Source organism: Beta vulgaris, chromosome 7, assembly GCF_026745355.1.
Source record: "Beta vulgaris subsp. vulgaris cultivar EL10 chromosome 7, EL10.2, whole genome shotgun sequence".
In the NCBI taxonomy this organism is placed as follows: Eukaryota; Viridiplantae; Streptophyta; class Magnoliopsida; order Caryophyllales; family Amaranthaceae; genus Beta; species Beta vulgaris.
The window spans coordinates 3,971,896-3,985,044 of NC_079208.1; the positions used below are offsets into that span (position 1 = coordinate 3,971,896).

The window sequence follows — 13,149 nt, forward strand, 5'->3', positions numbered from 1 at the left end:
TTATGCGTATCTCCTAAAGGTTAATAGTTCTCCAAGGCGAGAGAAAATGAAAAACTATATCTACCTCAATATTGGGTATATTTCATGTTTCTTGAAAGTTTCCTCACGAAGAAACAATGAAGAATATGAACCAAAAACCTATCTCATATGCTCATAGAGTAGCAACAATCGGTTATGGGTATCTCCTACTGGCTAATAGTTCTCCAAGGCGAGAGAAAATGAAAAACTATATCTACCCCAATAATGGGTATTTTACATGTTTCTTGAAAGTTTCCTCACGAAGAAACAACGAAGAACAATTCTTTCCAAGACATCGTTCCAAGTGAAATGGGAACCGGTTCTCCAAATAATGCGAGGCAACAAAAAACAGATCGGAGAGCGTGGATGACCCTTTGAGAGCTTTATCATTGATGGGTTTATTGGAGTATAATTCTTGGGAGTGTCTTGAAGAGCAAAAAAAGATGAGAGAGTGGAGAATCCTTTAACCATTGTACATGCTCTTATAAATTTATTTTCTTTATATCATATATAGTTCTCTCCGTTCGAGGGTGTGTCAATAATATGGATCCACATCCACTCTATATAATTTGTAGCATACACATAGAACTCTAGAGGAAGATCAAGGGTGAGAGAAATTAGTTATACAATTTGATTTGTAATTCTCAGCATCAATCATGCATTTATTTGGTGCTAATATGTAATCATACTATGACCTTAGCACAAGTGCGCAACTTATGGCCTTAGCACAAAACCCTTAGAAACATACAGCTAATAATGACCTACCAAATCCTTGAGAGAGGAATGGAACCTAATCACCTCGAACTTGGCCTCGATCCGGATGTAACCCGAAGGGTGAACCGGGTGCAAACACCAAAAAAAATATAACGACCTACCAAATCTATATATTCATGAAGAAAAAAAAAATGTCATACTGTATGTTTCATGCATGATCTACTACATGATAATCTACCAACTGGCCACGGCAAATCCATGGGAATGTACTTCTACTCCTCCTTGGAATTGCTCTTAGAATTAATTTCCTATATCTACAAGCATTTACAAAATTATGGCTTACAAAATTATGGCTTCTCTCACCTACAAACTTAAACTTAATTAACTCAATAACCTTCACTCTTCTATATTTACAAATTAATCAAACAAATTCCTCAAATAGTTTCCTCATATCAAACCTTTTGTGGTTACTCTCCACAGCATTAACCACTTCTTGAAAAGTAGAAACACTACATGGTACAATAAGACCATTCTTTTGCTCAAAACCAAACTCATCATAGGTCTTTTCTAACAAAATTTTGAAGAGGGGATGAGAAAGAAAGCTCGTTGGAACGACGAATCTTTCTCTTTCCTCTCCAACATATACCGCGAAGAACCCTGTTGGGATCTTCGTGGGGGTTGATCCTTCCTCCACGGATTCTTTGATTAGTAAAGATTGCCGGTATGAGTGTTCAGAGCGACGATGATCAACTTCATTGATCATCGTCGCCTTTGTTTTCTTGGATAGATTAGAGAAAGGTTTAACTTTAATCTTCTTCAACATGTTTGCTATATTATTGTAAATAGAAAGAGGGAGATAAAATAAGGAAGGTTTTGAGGTGTAGAGAAAAAGGGAGAGCAAGAGAGGTATATATATTTGCAATGTGGGAAATTTAAGGGGGAATGTATGTCTTTACAAGGGTTACATGTTGACTTGTAAGATTATATAGACAAGGGAAATATTATCAATCAATCATTGTATTTGTAGCGTAGGTAGTCATTGTTTGTTTCTTTTTTAGCACATTTGATTGATTGACTTCTTGGCAATTTTATCCGTGACCTTATCAAATATTAATTTATAAGGAAGATTAGTTGTTGCTATATCACAATATGACTTGCCATTGATTTGGCTTGCCACTTTGATTGAAAGGTATCTTATTTTTCCGTCCAAAATATTCTTTAAAATTACAAGAGGTTAGGTGAATATTCTATGGATTTAATAATATAGACTTTAGGATGAACAAATTTTGCCAAATTTCACCAATAAGGACTAATAGTGTATATAATAGTTAGTTCGACAAGTAAAGTTTGTGGGAGGATTGTGTTAAAAATGTGGTGTTTAGTCAAATTTGTTGGATATATTACCAATTACAAAAATATGTGCATATCTAGACTCAACCATTTTAAATGAACCATTACAAATTATAATTTTTAGTATTACCTGAATCGTTAAACGATGGTACTTCCTTTATTTTTTAAAAATTTCTGTATTTAACTTTTGTACTATAAACATATCTCATCTTGATTATATTTTTTTATTAATATCCATAAATAAATACTATTAAGGAATTATATAAAACATTATAGATAAATATCAATATTTTATAATTATTTACTAATGAATTTTTAAATATGCTAATGGTCAAATATATCTATATCTATGTATATATATATAATATGATAATTAGTATATTTAGAAAATAGACAATCAGTCAAAGCTAGCATATAATAATGTAAAAGTTAAAATATTGTAGCTAAACAAAAATCGAAGAAGCGTATTATTGAACAACTTTTTTTTATATTAACAACAACTTTGAGATAAACTTACAATTATATGTCAAACAATTAAAGTTACGATTGACCACTTTAAATACTAAAGAGTAAAGAATCATCCCTTAAAAGGGAAAAAGAGTATTCAATCTTATGATAAAAATTACTATCAGTTCGTCTTATATATTAAACATAATATATGCGTAGACTCAAATTCTAACTTACAAGATTTTAAAAAGTTATAATTATATTAAATACAATATATATAGACTCAAATTCTAACCTATAAGATTTAAAAAGTTATAATTTTTTTATAAAGATTAAAATAAGAACATGACCTATCCAAATACGGAATAAGTACTCTTAGGTAGTAAGTAGATGATTAGTCAAATACTTTAATGTACCTTATTTTACTCTTGGCACATGGACATGGGTAGTATTTCAACCTCAAATTCATGCTTGACATCACAATTTGGTGTAGTACTATATAGTAGTACTTGTAAAGGAAATTAATAAAAGTTACGTCTTAATCGGTTAGTCCATAAGACATTGATGTAACACCAACTTCCTATATATCCTTCAATCATGGCGCGAGTTAGTTATGACTCAAGATAAAAAATACCAACCACTCCTATTTTCATCTTCATAGTAGTATATCATAGTAGTAGTTGGTAACCATGCATATATTCTTATAATATAAGTGGGATTATAAGTATATGATAAAGAAAAAACGTATGAAGAGCGACGTCGATCGAGAGATAAAAACAGTAGTAGACGTAGTTACCAAACTAAAAATGAAATGCATAATCCAATGACCAAATCACATCAAATCAATACAAAATTATTAAATTAATCAATTGACGACTCTTTGCTCAAAGATATTTATTCGAACGTCTTATTATATATGTGTTTTTTGTTCTTAGAGAGTTGAAATGACAACAATTTCGATAGAATTGAACCATAGATTCATCCTACATAATTTTATGAACTAGTTTAGTTGACATTTATATATGAATCAATTTGGTATGGTAAGATATATACTAACAAGATGAGTTCATAGGAAAACTATAGTTTTAATTTGGTAAATAAGTTTGGTATACATTATTATATTTAAGTATACTTCGCTAATTAAGACTATAATTTTAATTTACTTCATTCATATGATTCTTTTTAAAAAGTAAATTTCAACAAACAGTTCAAGGGTTGAATTTTTCCGTTGTATAAAATTGTGCTTATAGAAGCAAAATTATTGAAATGATGAGAATTTCTAAAATTAGCATATTAGAAGAGAACTATCCCACTTCTCAACCATACAATGCAACCATGAGCTTGAGGCCTTGAGGGTTTGATTTCTAACATTCTCAAATTGGGTTATTATATTGTAGTTGTTTCTTTTTGATAAAAGTTTTCGATGATAGAGTATAAATCAATTCTTGGGACTCCAACCACCAGTTTAAATTTTTGGTTGACTTGATCCTTTGACATGGTATCAGAGCCAGGGTGACATAAAGGTCACGAGGTTCAAATCTCATCCACCCCTCATTTCTAAGTGGAATATCTAGCGTCAGGTATGAGAGAGGCATGTGCTGCATCCACACTTCAAGCCCAATGGGCTCTCACGTGAGGGGGTATGATAAAGTATAAATCAATTCTTGAGACTCCAACTACCAGCTTAAGCTTTTGGTTGAGTTGGTCTTTTGACATTCGATCATTAGTTAAGATGTTTTGGTTTTCCTTGTATGGTAGAGATTCACTTATCTTTCCCATCTTACAAGAGTTGTGTCATATATACACAATTTAGTGGAGTAAGAAAGACGTCACGTAGCATGTATACTTTAATTTTTTAAATAGTGAAAGTACTGAGTAATAATATATGTTTTTATCTAAAGAAAATTGTGAGCAACTATTAGTCACCAACTAACCATAAAATCCTCATGTCATCCTATATATATTGACAAAAATTGCCCCTTCTCTTACCCCCTCTCTCTAATCTCTCTCTCTCCCCACACTATTCAATCATTAGGCTAAGGCTACTTGACGGTTCTTCACCATAAAATAGTGAAATTGTAATTTTCTTGGACACATTAGGGTTGGAAATGGAGAAGGGACCCCTTTGAGTGAATTTACTATTGGCAAACACTAGTTGGTATTAATTGGTAGTCATATATACATAAACTTATTATTAGGTAGCTGTACAAAAAAGAATAAATTGATAGATAGTCATTTTCAAAAGTCGATCACAAATAGGTAGTTGTTCATATATTCTTTTGATAAAATTGGAACATGCATCTTTTCCTTTAGTAAATTTGTTCATCTAGTTTATATGATAATCAATATATTTGAAATAATAAAAATGTTGATTGTTCACTCGTTATATAGATTGGTTAGGGTAAAGTTCTCTAACCCGTTTTTTGACAGGTTAGGTCGGGTCAAATGACTCTTAACCAATTTATTATCAATATAAATACGAACACGGTCCAATCAAACTTGTTTACATACCCTATTTAATATAACATTTATATGCCTGATCAACTGATCTTTATTAAGGACATTATGAAACATCTATAATCTATAATATAATCTATACTAATATATTAAAAGGCGTGCCTAAGCGAGAAACGGTGCCACGTGGCGCTCTCCCTAAGGGAGATTTACTCCATGTAATCCACAACAATAAAAAAAATAGAAATTGCATAATGTATTAAGGTTTGATCCCAGAACCTCAAGAACATACACTAAAGTCTTAACCAATAGACCAAATAATATTTAGTGTTACCATCTTAAATTATAATTTTAATAAATGAAAATTTTCCGTACCTGGGGCGTAGCCCGGGCCTAATAACTAGTAACATATTAAAAGACGTTCATAAGAATGTCTATGTGCCATGTGGCACTCTCCTCTAAGGCTCTAATGCAAATGCTCTATTTTCATGTCAAACCCCTCAACTAAAAAAATTATGTTGTGTAGTTCGAAGGTATCGAACACGTGATCTTTGAAATGGAAAGTGAAAGCTTAACCATTGATCCAACATAACATCATTGTGTTAATATTTCAAAATAAAATATAATAAAGTCTTGTAATTATCTCATTAAAAGACTATACAAGTAGTTGGATACCTAACACATTAATGGTAATGATAGTAGACTATAGGGCTGGCAATGATGCGAGTCGAGCTCGAGTTTGACTAAACTCGACTCGAACTCGAAAACTCATACTCAAACTCGACTCGATCGAAAACTCGCGAGTTTCAAATTTTCAAGCTCGAACTCGAACTCGAAACTAAACTCGAACTCGAACTCGAGCTCGAACTCGTTTTAAGCTCGAACTCGAACTCGTTTCAAGCTCGAACTCGAACTCGTTTCCAGCTCGAACTCGTTTCAAGCTCGAACTCGTTTCAAGCTCGAACTCGAACTCGTTTTAAGCTCGAACTCAAACTCGTTTCAAACTTTTTAGTCATTTGATATAGTTATATTTTTTATAGAAGAAATTCTTTGCTTTGCTCTTTGGTCATTTTATACACTTTTTTTCATTTTTTCAAAAAAGAAAAGTACAAGTATTTTTATAGGAAAAAATAAAGTTAAAATTTCTTAAAAAAAAGTATATATATATTAAATTTTATCGAGTATCTCACGAGTTTCTCGAGTCGAGTATTGAGTTGCTCGACTCGACTCGTTAACCTGTCGAGTCGAGTTCGAGCTCGAGTCGAGTTCACTCGAGTCGAGCTTTGACCGAGCTTTGACCGAGCTGAGTTCGAGTAGCTCACGAGCTGTCTCAACTCATTGCCAGCCCTAGTAGACTATCGTAGACATAATCTCTTACTCCAATTTCTTGCATTCTTTAAATTATAACGTCAATTTTTCCTTAACAAGACAAAAATTTACGAAAAGAAACAATCTGGGGCATCGCTCGGGACACTAACTAGTGTATTATCCAAAATCCGCTCAACATTTAAGCAACACGAATGAATAACTCGAACATTAAATCTTTAATATCTTTAAATATAACTACTAAAACTTATTTGTATAAAGGTGAAAGTGACTACCTTAATCAAGAAAAGAGTTATGTTTAGTGATTGTTTGTGGTTGAAAAACGGCACTACCAAACCAAACCATAGGTTCTACATAAAAGTTGATTAAATTAGTTAAGTTTAGGCAGATAATGGAATCTAAGATAAGGAACTAAAGGAAGTACCGAAATAGACAAGTTATGGTGATAATTCGATAAGAAAATAATAATGTTGGGTAGTTGGGTTTTGCCGCCCGTTAACATAAAAACAAGAAGGAATCACCGAAAACATAGAACAAATGTTAACTTACAACATGGGAAGTAATCTATAATCTAATTTATGGGTTTGTGCCAAAAAAGAAAGCCTACCAAACGTTCGGGAAGAGCTTAGCCGCACAACGTGGGAGCTGCAAGTATACGACGAAGTACGGCTAACAAAACTAAAGGGGATTCACGACATTATTGGACATTTAGACGTGCATGATGTAAGTTCTACTCGAAGCACACAATTAAATAATTACTAATAATAAACGAATACTTCCTAGAGCTGGGCAGCTGCAATTATCTATGGATGAGTGGAGTGTCCAGTGTGGCAGTGTCCACCTACCTTCCCCTAATAAACGGGTGAAAACTCGCGGTGAAGTGGCTGATGGGTGGATCGAGTGTTCGAGTCGGGTTAGATATGTATGATATTTTTGAAACCAATTACCCACCTCGTCCATCCACCTCTATATATCTGCTGGATATTTAGGCCGCGTGTGATGGACGGATGGAGGTCCACCCAACCCATCTCCGATCAATTGTCACCCCTGGTACTTCCTCCGTTCTTCTAACTTACAATATTTTGACTTTTGCATTATAAGGTTTATGAATAATATAGAATACAATTTTTAGCATGTAAAGTTGTTTGGATTTTTTTGTCAGAAAGTACCTAATAAAACACAAGTTTTATAGAGAATGACCTAATTTTTTTTTTTTTTGTTGAAACAGACCTATTAAAATACTTCTGGTTGTTACTAATAATCATTTCTGGCTTGTAACGGGCCTCTGGGTGGGAGCCTTGTACGAGGATAGCCCATAGGATTTCTTCTTACCAATTTCTTTTAGAAAAAACTTTAAGAATAAGAGAGAGATATCTACCTCTACTCTTTGAATAGATTATTGGCTCCTAAAGCCCTAGTAGAATAAACATATCATCCGAATAACTCACCTGACAAAAGAGACAATTGCCCAAAAATATCTGACTCAATGTTCGAATTCCTACTCCCCTTCTTAATAATTTATACTATTCGTGGCTTTTGTGGATTAAAAAAAATTCATAACTAAACTTCCGACAATTCGACCCAAACTCGATCCACACACCTCAAAAAAAAATTTGAACACTCAAAAGTAGTCACTGGCCAGTGGCCTATATCGGCCTTCAGAAAGAAATGGATCGAGCCCAATCAACAAAACTCGAAAAACCCTTCTCTTCTACTTCTAAGATTTAGGGTTTATTCACATTTTCTCTGTTCATCATCTCTCATCCCAGAAACTCTCTCTTTCTCACTCTCTCTCCTATCTCAATCTAGGGTTTAAGGATGAGCAGATCAGGTCAGCCTCCAGATCTCAAGAAGTAAGTTTAATTTCTATTAATTCATCACAATTTTCAGTCTCTTTTCTAATTCATTTTAATTTTGATTTTCTACATTCATATTGCTAATTCTTCGTTCTCGTATTATTTTTGGGGGTTGTGCAGATACATGGACAAGAAACTTCAAAGTAAGTGTTTTTATTTTCGTGTTTATCGTGGTTTTTTTATTTATTGAATTGTTTCTCTGTTATTATTTCTACTGATTGTGGAATTTATTTTGGTGCTGTTAATAATTTGTTTATAGATTTTTAGTTTTGGATTATTGTAGCGTCATATTGAATCAATTGGAAGATTGATTTTGAATGTTTAGAGGTTTTGATGGCTAGGTGAAGATACATATGTGATATGTTTACGCAAAGTTTGAATTTCGTAGCTGTTAGGTGAAACCTAATTAACGTTTAGTAAGTAATTTTGTAGTGAATTTACTGATGTCCTGAGAAATTGAACCTTTGCGTATATATCTTGGACCTTAAACTTTGGATTTGGATAATTAGAGAGTCGAAGTGTTAAATTAGCTTGGGAAAAAGTATTTATTGAGTGTAATTGAAGCCGTCGATGTGTTTGAAATAGTCACACAACTCCTGGAATTAAGGGTTGATGTATTCTGATAGTGTGAGTTGCAAGGGGTAGATCCAACACTTGGTCTATTAGGTGTGGTTTTGTATGTGTTTTGAAGGCGATGACTGAATTTGGGAATCTTCTGAGAAAGAAAGCGCAGAGTGTAACTAGAGTCATCTAAGCAAATTAAGTAATCTCAAGAGACGGGGAAACGCTTATTTGAGATTACACCATCATGCACTGGTTGATTTTTAACCAAAGTTTGTCTGCTGGTGAGTTCATCTTGGGGAGCGGGTGTGAATGGTGTTTTATTTTACCCCCATCTTAAGGGAGCGGGTATGAATGGTGTTTTATTTTACCCAACTGTAGTAAAGAAAAGTGGGGCTTTGAAATAGATTACCTTTTGAACCAACAGGAAGCACATTGCTCTCCGGTATATCACATACACTATCTTGAAATTCTAATCAATGCATACTCAAAAAGCTGAATGAAAAGCAAAAAAGATAACAAGGAAATGGAATAACATGTTAAACAACATTGAATATACGTCCCGTCCAGAGGATGTCTACATGTGCGTATCCTTACCCCTAAATAGTCGGAAATTTCAAGAGATGCAATAGGAAATTAACACAATACACTATGGCATCTAAACAAAAAATTCACTCAAAGAGTAGCTTTTTGGGCTGCATGAATAATGCAACTTTTTCCTTCCTTCAACTGTGGATATGCAATCCTGCTTCCCAACTTTTGCATACATTTAGTCCTGCTTATGAGCTAAAAGTTCCATGTTTCCACAACCTGGATGAAAATATTTGCAGCTTCTTTGGACAGCAGATGAAGTACCGGCGTCATTCTTTTTTGTGTAACCACAGACGTCTTTTGTTTAGCTGTAAATCAACTGAACAAGATTGATCTTGTTATATATTACATATATTATAGATGTTTTTGAACACAAATCCTCCAGTTAAGCAAGGGAAAAGATAATCTTTCTTTTAAAAGAAATTGAAACTCATGACTTGTGCTCCTTGGGTTTCTTGTAGAATTATTTCTGATATCCCCTTCAGTGCAAAGTCTACTCGCCACTGACATCCTATGTAGCATGGGTACTGCTTCTAAGTCGCGTACTCGTACCCGTGCCCGTGCCCAATACATATCTTGTATGGGTGCGCCGTGCGTGTACCCATTCCCAAAATTTCAAAATCTTGCCGTTTTCCGTCCCCGTACCCGTATCCGTCTTTGTGCAACCTAGACATCTAAGTAACCGTTTGCTGCTTGGTAGCTAATTCAAAAAATTTCAACAACAAAATAGTTCTATGTAGCAAGAGTTTGGTTCCAAATATAAATTCTAATAGATGACTTTATTATATTCTGAAGCTACAAGGCGATGGGATTTTATGTTAGATTTGAGGTTCATTGAGTTGTTGTTTCAGAACTTAGTACTGTTTTGTGACGGTGAGGGAGATTGGTGGATTCTGGCTGGATTGTCTATGGTCAATCTGTTGCTTGTTTGGTCTTTTAATTGATTGTGCTCGATAATGAGTTTTGCTAATATTATTCTTGCTCTGGTCTGTTGGGGTACTTGCAATAAAATACTTCCTTGGTTCTGTCTTAATACTTTTTCAACAGCACTACTAATAAATGATACTTGTATAGTTTAGTAAACTAGCTCGTTCTCTTGCAGTCAAGCTGAATGCAAATAGAATGGTGGTGGGTACACTTCGTGGCTTTGACCAGTTTATGAATCTTGTGGTTGACAACACTGTGGATGTAAATGGCAATGAGAGCAATGAGATAGGCATGGTGGTGAGTCAAATGTTCCTCTATATCTGAAATTTTATTGATGAGCTTGGTTATGCATTTTAGTTGAGATTCTGACTAGCTGGTTTATACTCTGTTTTGTGTAGGTTATTAGAGGAAATAGTGTGGTCACTGTTGAGGCGCTTGAACCAGTCGCTCGATCCATTTAGCAAGATGATATAGTCTATGTTTATGTAGGAAGCGCTGGTATATTCAGAACATGTGATTAACCTGATACATTGGGGTGTGGCTTGAATCTTATGGGTGGTGGTATTGTGGAAGTGAGTAAAGTAAGAGCTTTGTATCTTAATCACTCATTGTGAGCTTCTGAATTGGAAAATACTTTCAAAAATATTCAGAGCAACTTTGTTTTTTTGTACATCAGGTATGCTTTTGGCGTAAACATTTGATTTGAGGACTGTAGTGATCCTCCGGTTATTTGCTGGTTTTAGTACTCCCACTTTATGTTACATTCCTTGCGTATAGTAGTAATTACTCCACGTCAGCTATCTTATACTCCCTCCGTTTCTTTTTAATAACTCATTAGTTTTTCTACATAAAAGACGGTCTTACCAGGGGTTACTTAAAAGGCAGAGTAAACAAAAACTGATCCCCTTTAAGATAAATAGTAAGATTTGTTTCACGGTGAAGACTGAAGATATCAAATATGGTCTACAGTGGAGAATTGGATCAAGAGGCATATCGAGTATGAAAAATTACGTTGAATTCCTTTACTTATTGTTTAACTACCCTTATATGCACACGATGCGTGCGTCAATTTACAATAGTTTGGAAACTTTTGTTTTTTCTTTGTTCCATTTCATTTTGAACACTTCTGATTTTGACATGGTCCTACTATTATTATGTGATTTCACTCTTCCCCTAAAAAAAATGCAATTTCTCTCTTCCTCCCAAAAAAAAAAAAAATGTGATTTCTCTCTTTTTCAATAAAAGATAGACACAACTCCTATTGGTCTATCACTTCTATTTTTTTTAATAAAAATAACATTTGATAACCACACTATAACTTATTAGCTTATATTACGTTATCCAACAAGTATTAGATATATTATCAATTATATAAAAATGAAAAAAGTTCTTTTTTTTTTGTGAAGAAACAATTGCAAGTAAACATGAGTTAGTCAATTTTCGATTAATAACGTGCATATTTTATTAAATTTCTTATGCGTTGGAGCCATTTTTCATAAATTATCCGATTAAATAATACTCCCTCTGTTTTTTATCATTCTCACTTTTCTCTGCGCGTCTCTCAATGCACTTCTTTGAACTTAAATATCTTTCATTATATATTAGTAAAAATTATAACGATTGAATATTAATAATGTACTAATTGAGACGAATCAAACAAGACCCCACATGATTATATTTTTCATTATAGATTAAAAACAGAGGGAAGATTTAGGAACGACCCTATGCATGTCACCTCTGCGAGTAATGATCATGGACAAGACGCTCTCTTCAAGACTTCAACAACATGCAAAACAAATTGGACTGCAAGCATATTATGCTATTGTTAAAAGTTTATAGAGTTGTAGTATAAACATTATTTCGAATAATTTTGGGTAATATTTAATTTTCATAGTTTCTAATAAGATATTTTACATAGATAATAGTCAATATTTGAAAATCTATACAAATATATTAAAAAGTGTTTTTAAGCAAGTTTACACGTCGTGTGGCACTACCCCACTAGTTATTTCGTTTCATGTCATCAACATATATTAAAAAATATTAAAAATATGCTTCGTGTAAGATTTATTCGACCACATGACTTCAATTTAATACAACAAAGTTCTAACCAATGAGCTATGCAACATTAGATGCTATTCTTTTGACATTAAAATATTAATAGCTTGAGGTATCGTCCGGGCCTAATAACTAGTTACTCTTGTTATAAACCGTGGGAATTGAAGCAACTTTTCCCGATAAATTTTGGTTTTAAGTTTTACTTCTATCTATACAAATATATTAAAAGGCGTGCGAAAGAACGTCTATGTGCCACGTGGCAATCTCCCTAGGGTATTAGTTCATGTAATCCATGTATATTAAAAAAAATTAGAAATTGCATAGATTTGATCCCTAGACCTCAAGTACATATACTAAAGTCTTAACCACTAGACTAAGTTGTATTTAGTGTTCTTATCATAATGTGTTATGTTAATAAATGAAAGTTTCTCTTACCCGGGGCATAGCCCGGGCCAAATAACTAGTTTGCACTTAAAAAGATGAGCACTATAATAGCCATGATCATTTATCTATTCTAGATTGTTTATTTTAAATCTAAAATCTACACCATTCATTTAATTAACTTTTATAATTAAACTAAAACTAAAATTAACAATTATTATTAATAAATCACAATTAACCGTTCACCTAGTTTTCAGTAATTTTTTTAAAAATATTTTAAAGGTCAACAAATTAATGGACAAGATAAGTCACTAAAAATAAAGGACTGATATTTTATTATAGCCACTCAAAAGACTTCCACTTAAATTCCAATACAAAAAATTATCAACTTTATATTAAATTGGAGGACGTGAGTGAATATCTAAACAATGAAAAAATTCCAATCAAAATATACAAGAAGTCCTCA

General features: G+C 33.2%; 2 protein-coding genes across 2 annotated transcripts; one reads left to right on the forward strand and one right to left on the reverse strand.

The window, feature by feature from the left end:
- Nucleotides 1-1,153: 1,153 nt before the first annotated feature.
- LOC104898343 (auxin-responsive protein SAUR21) lies at nucleotides 1,154-1,555 on the reverse strand. The gene has a single exon (XM_019250552.2). The coding sequence runs from the start codon at nucleotides 1,553-1,555 to the stop codon at nucleotides 1,154-1,156; it is 402 nt and encodes a 133-aa protein (XP_019106097.1).
- Nucleotides 1,556-7,987: 6,432 nt separating this feature from the next.
- Nucleotides 7,988-10,973, forward strand: LOC104898344 (probable small nuclear ribonucleoprotein G). Its single transcript, XM_010685404.4, has 4 exons — nucleotides 7,988-8,162; nucleotides 8,286-8,308; nucleotides 10,420-10,541; nucleotides 10,643-10,973. The coding sequence occupies exons 1-4, from the start codon at nucleotides 8,128-8,130 to the stop codon at nucleotides 10,703-10,705; spliced, it is 243 nt and encodes an 80-aa protein (XP_010683706.1). The 5' UTR covers nucleotides 7,988-8,127; the 3' UTR covers nucleotides 10,706-10,973.
- The last annotated feature ends 2,176 nt before the right edge of the window (nucleotides 10,974-13,149 follow it).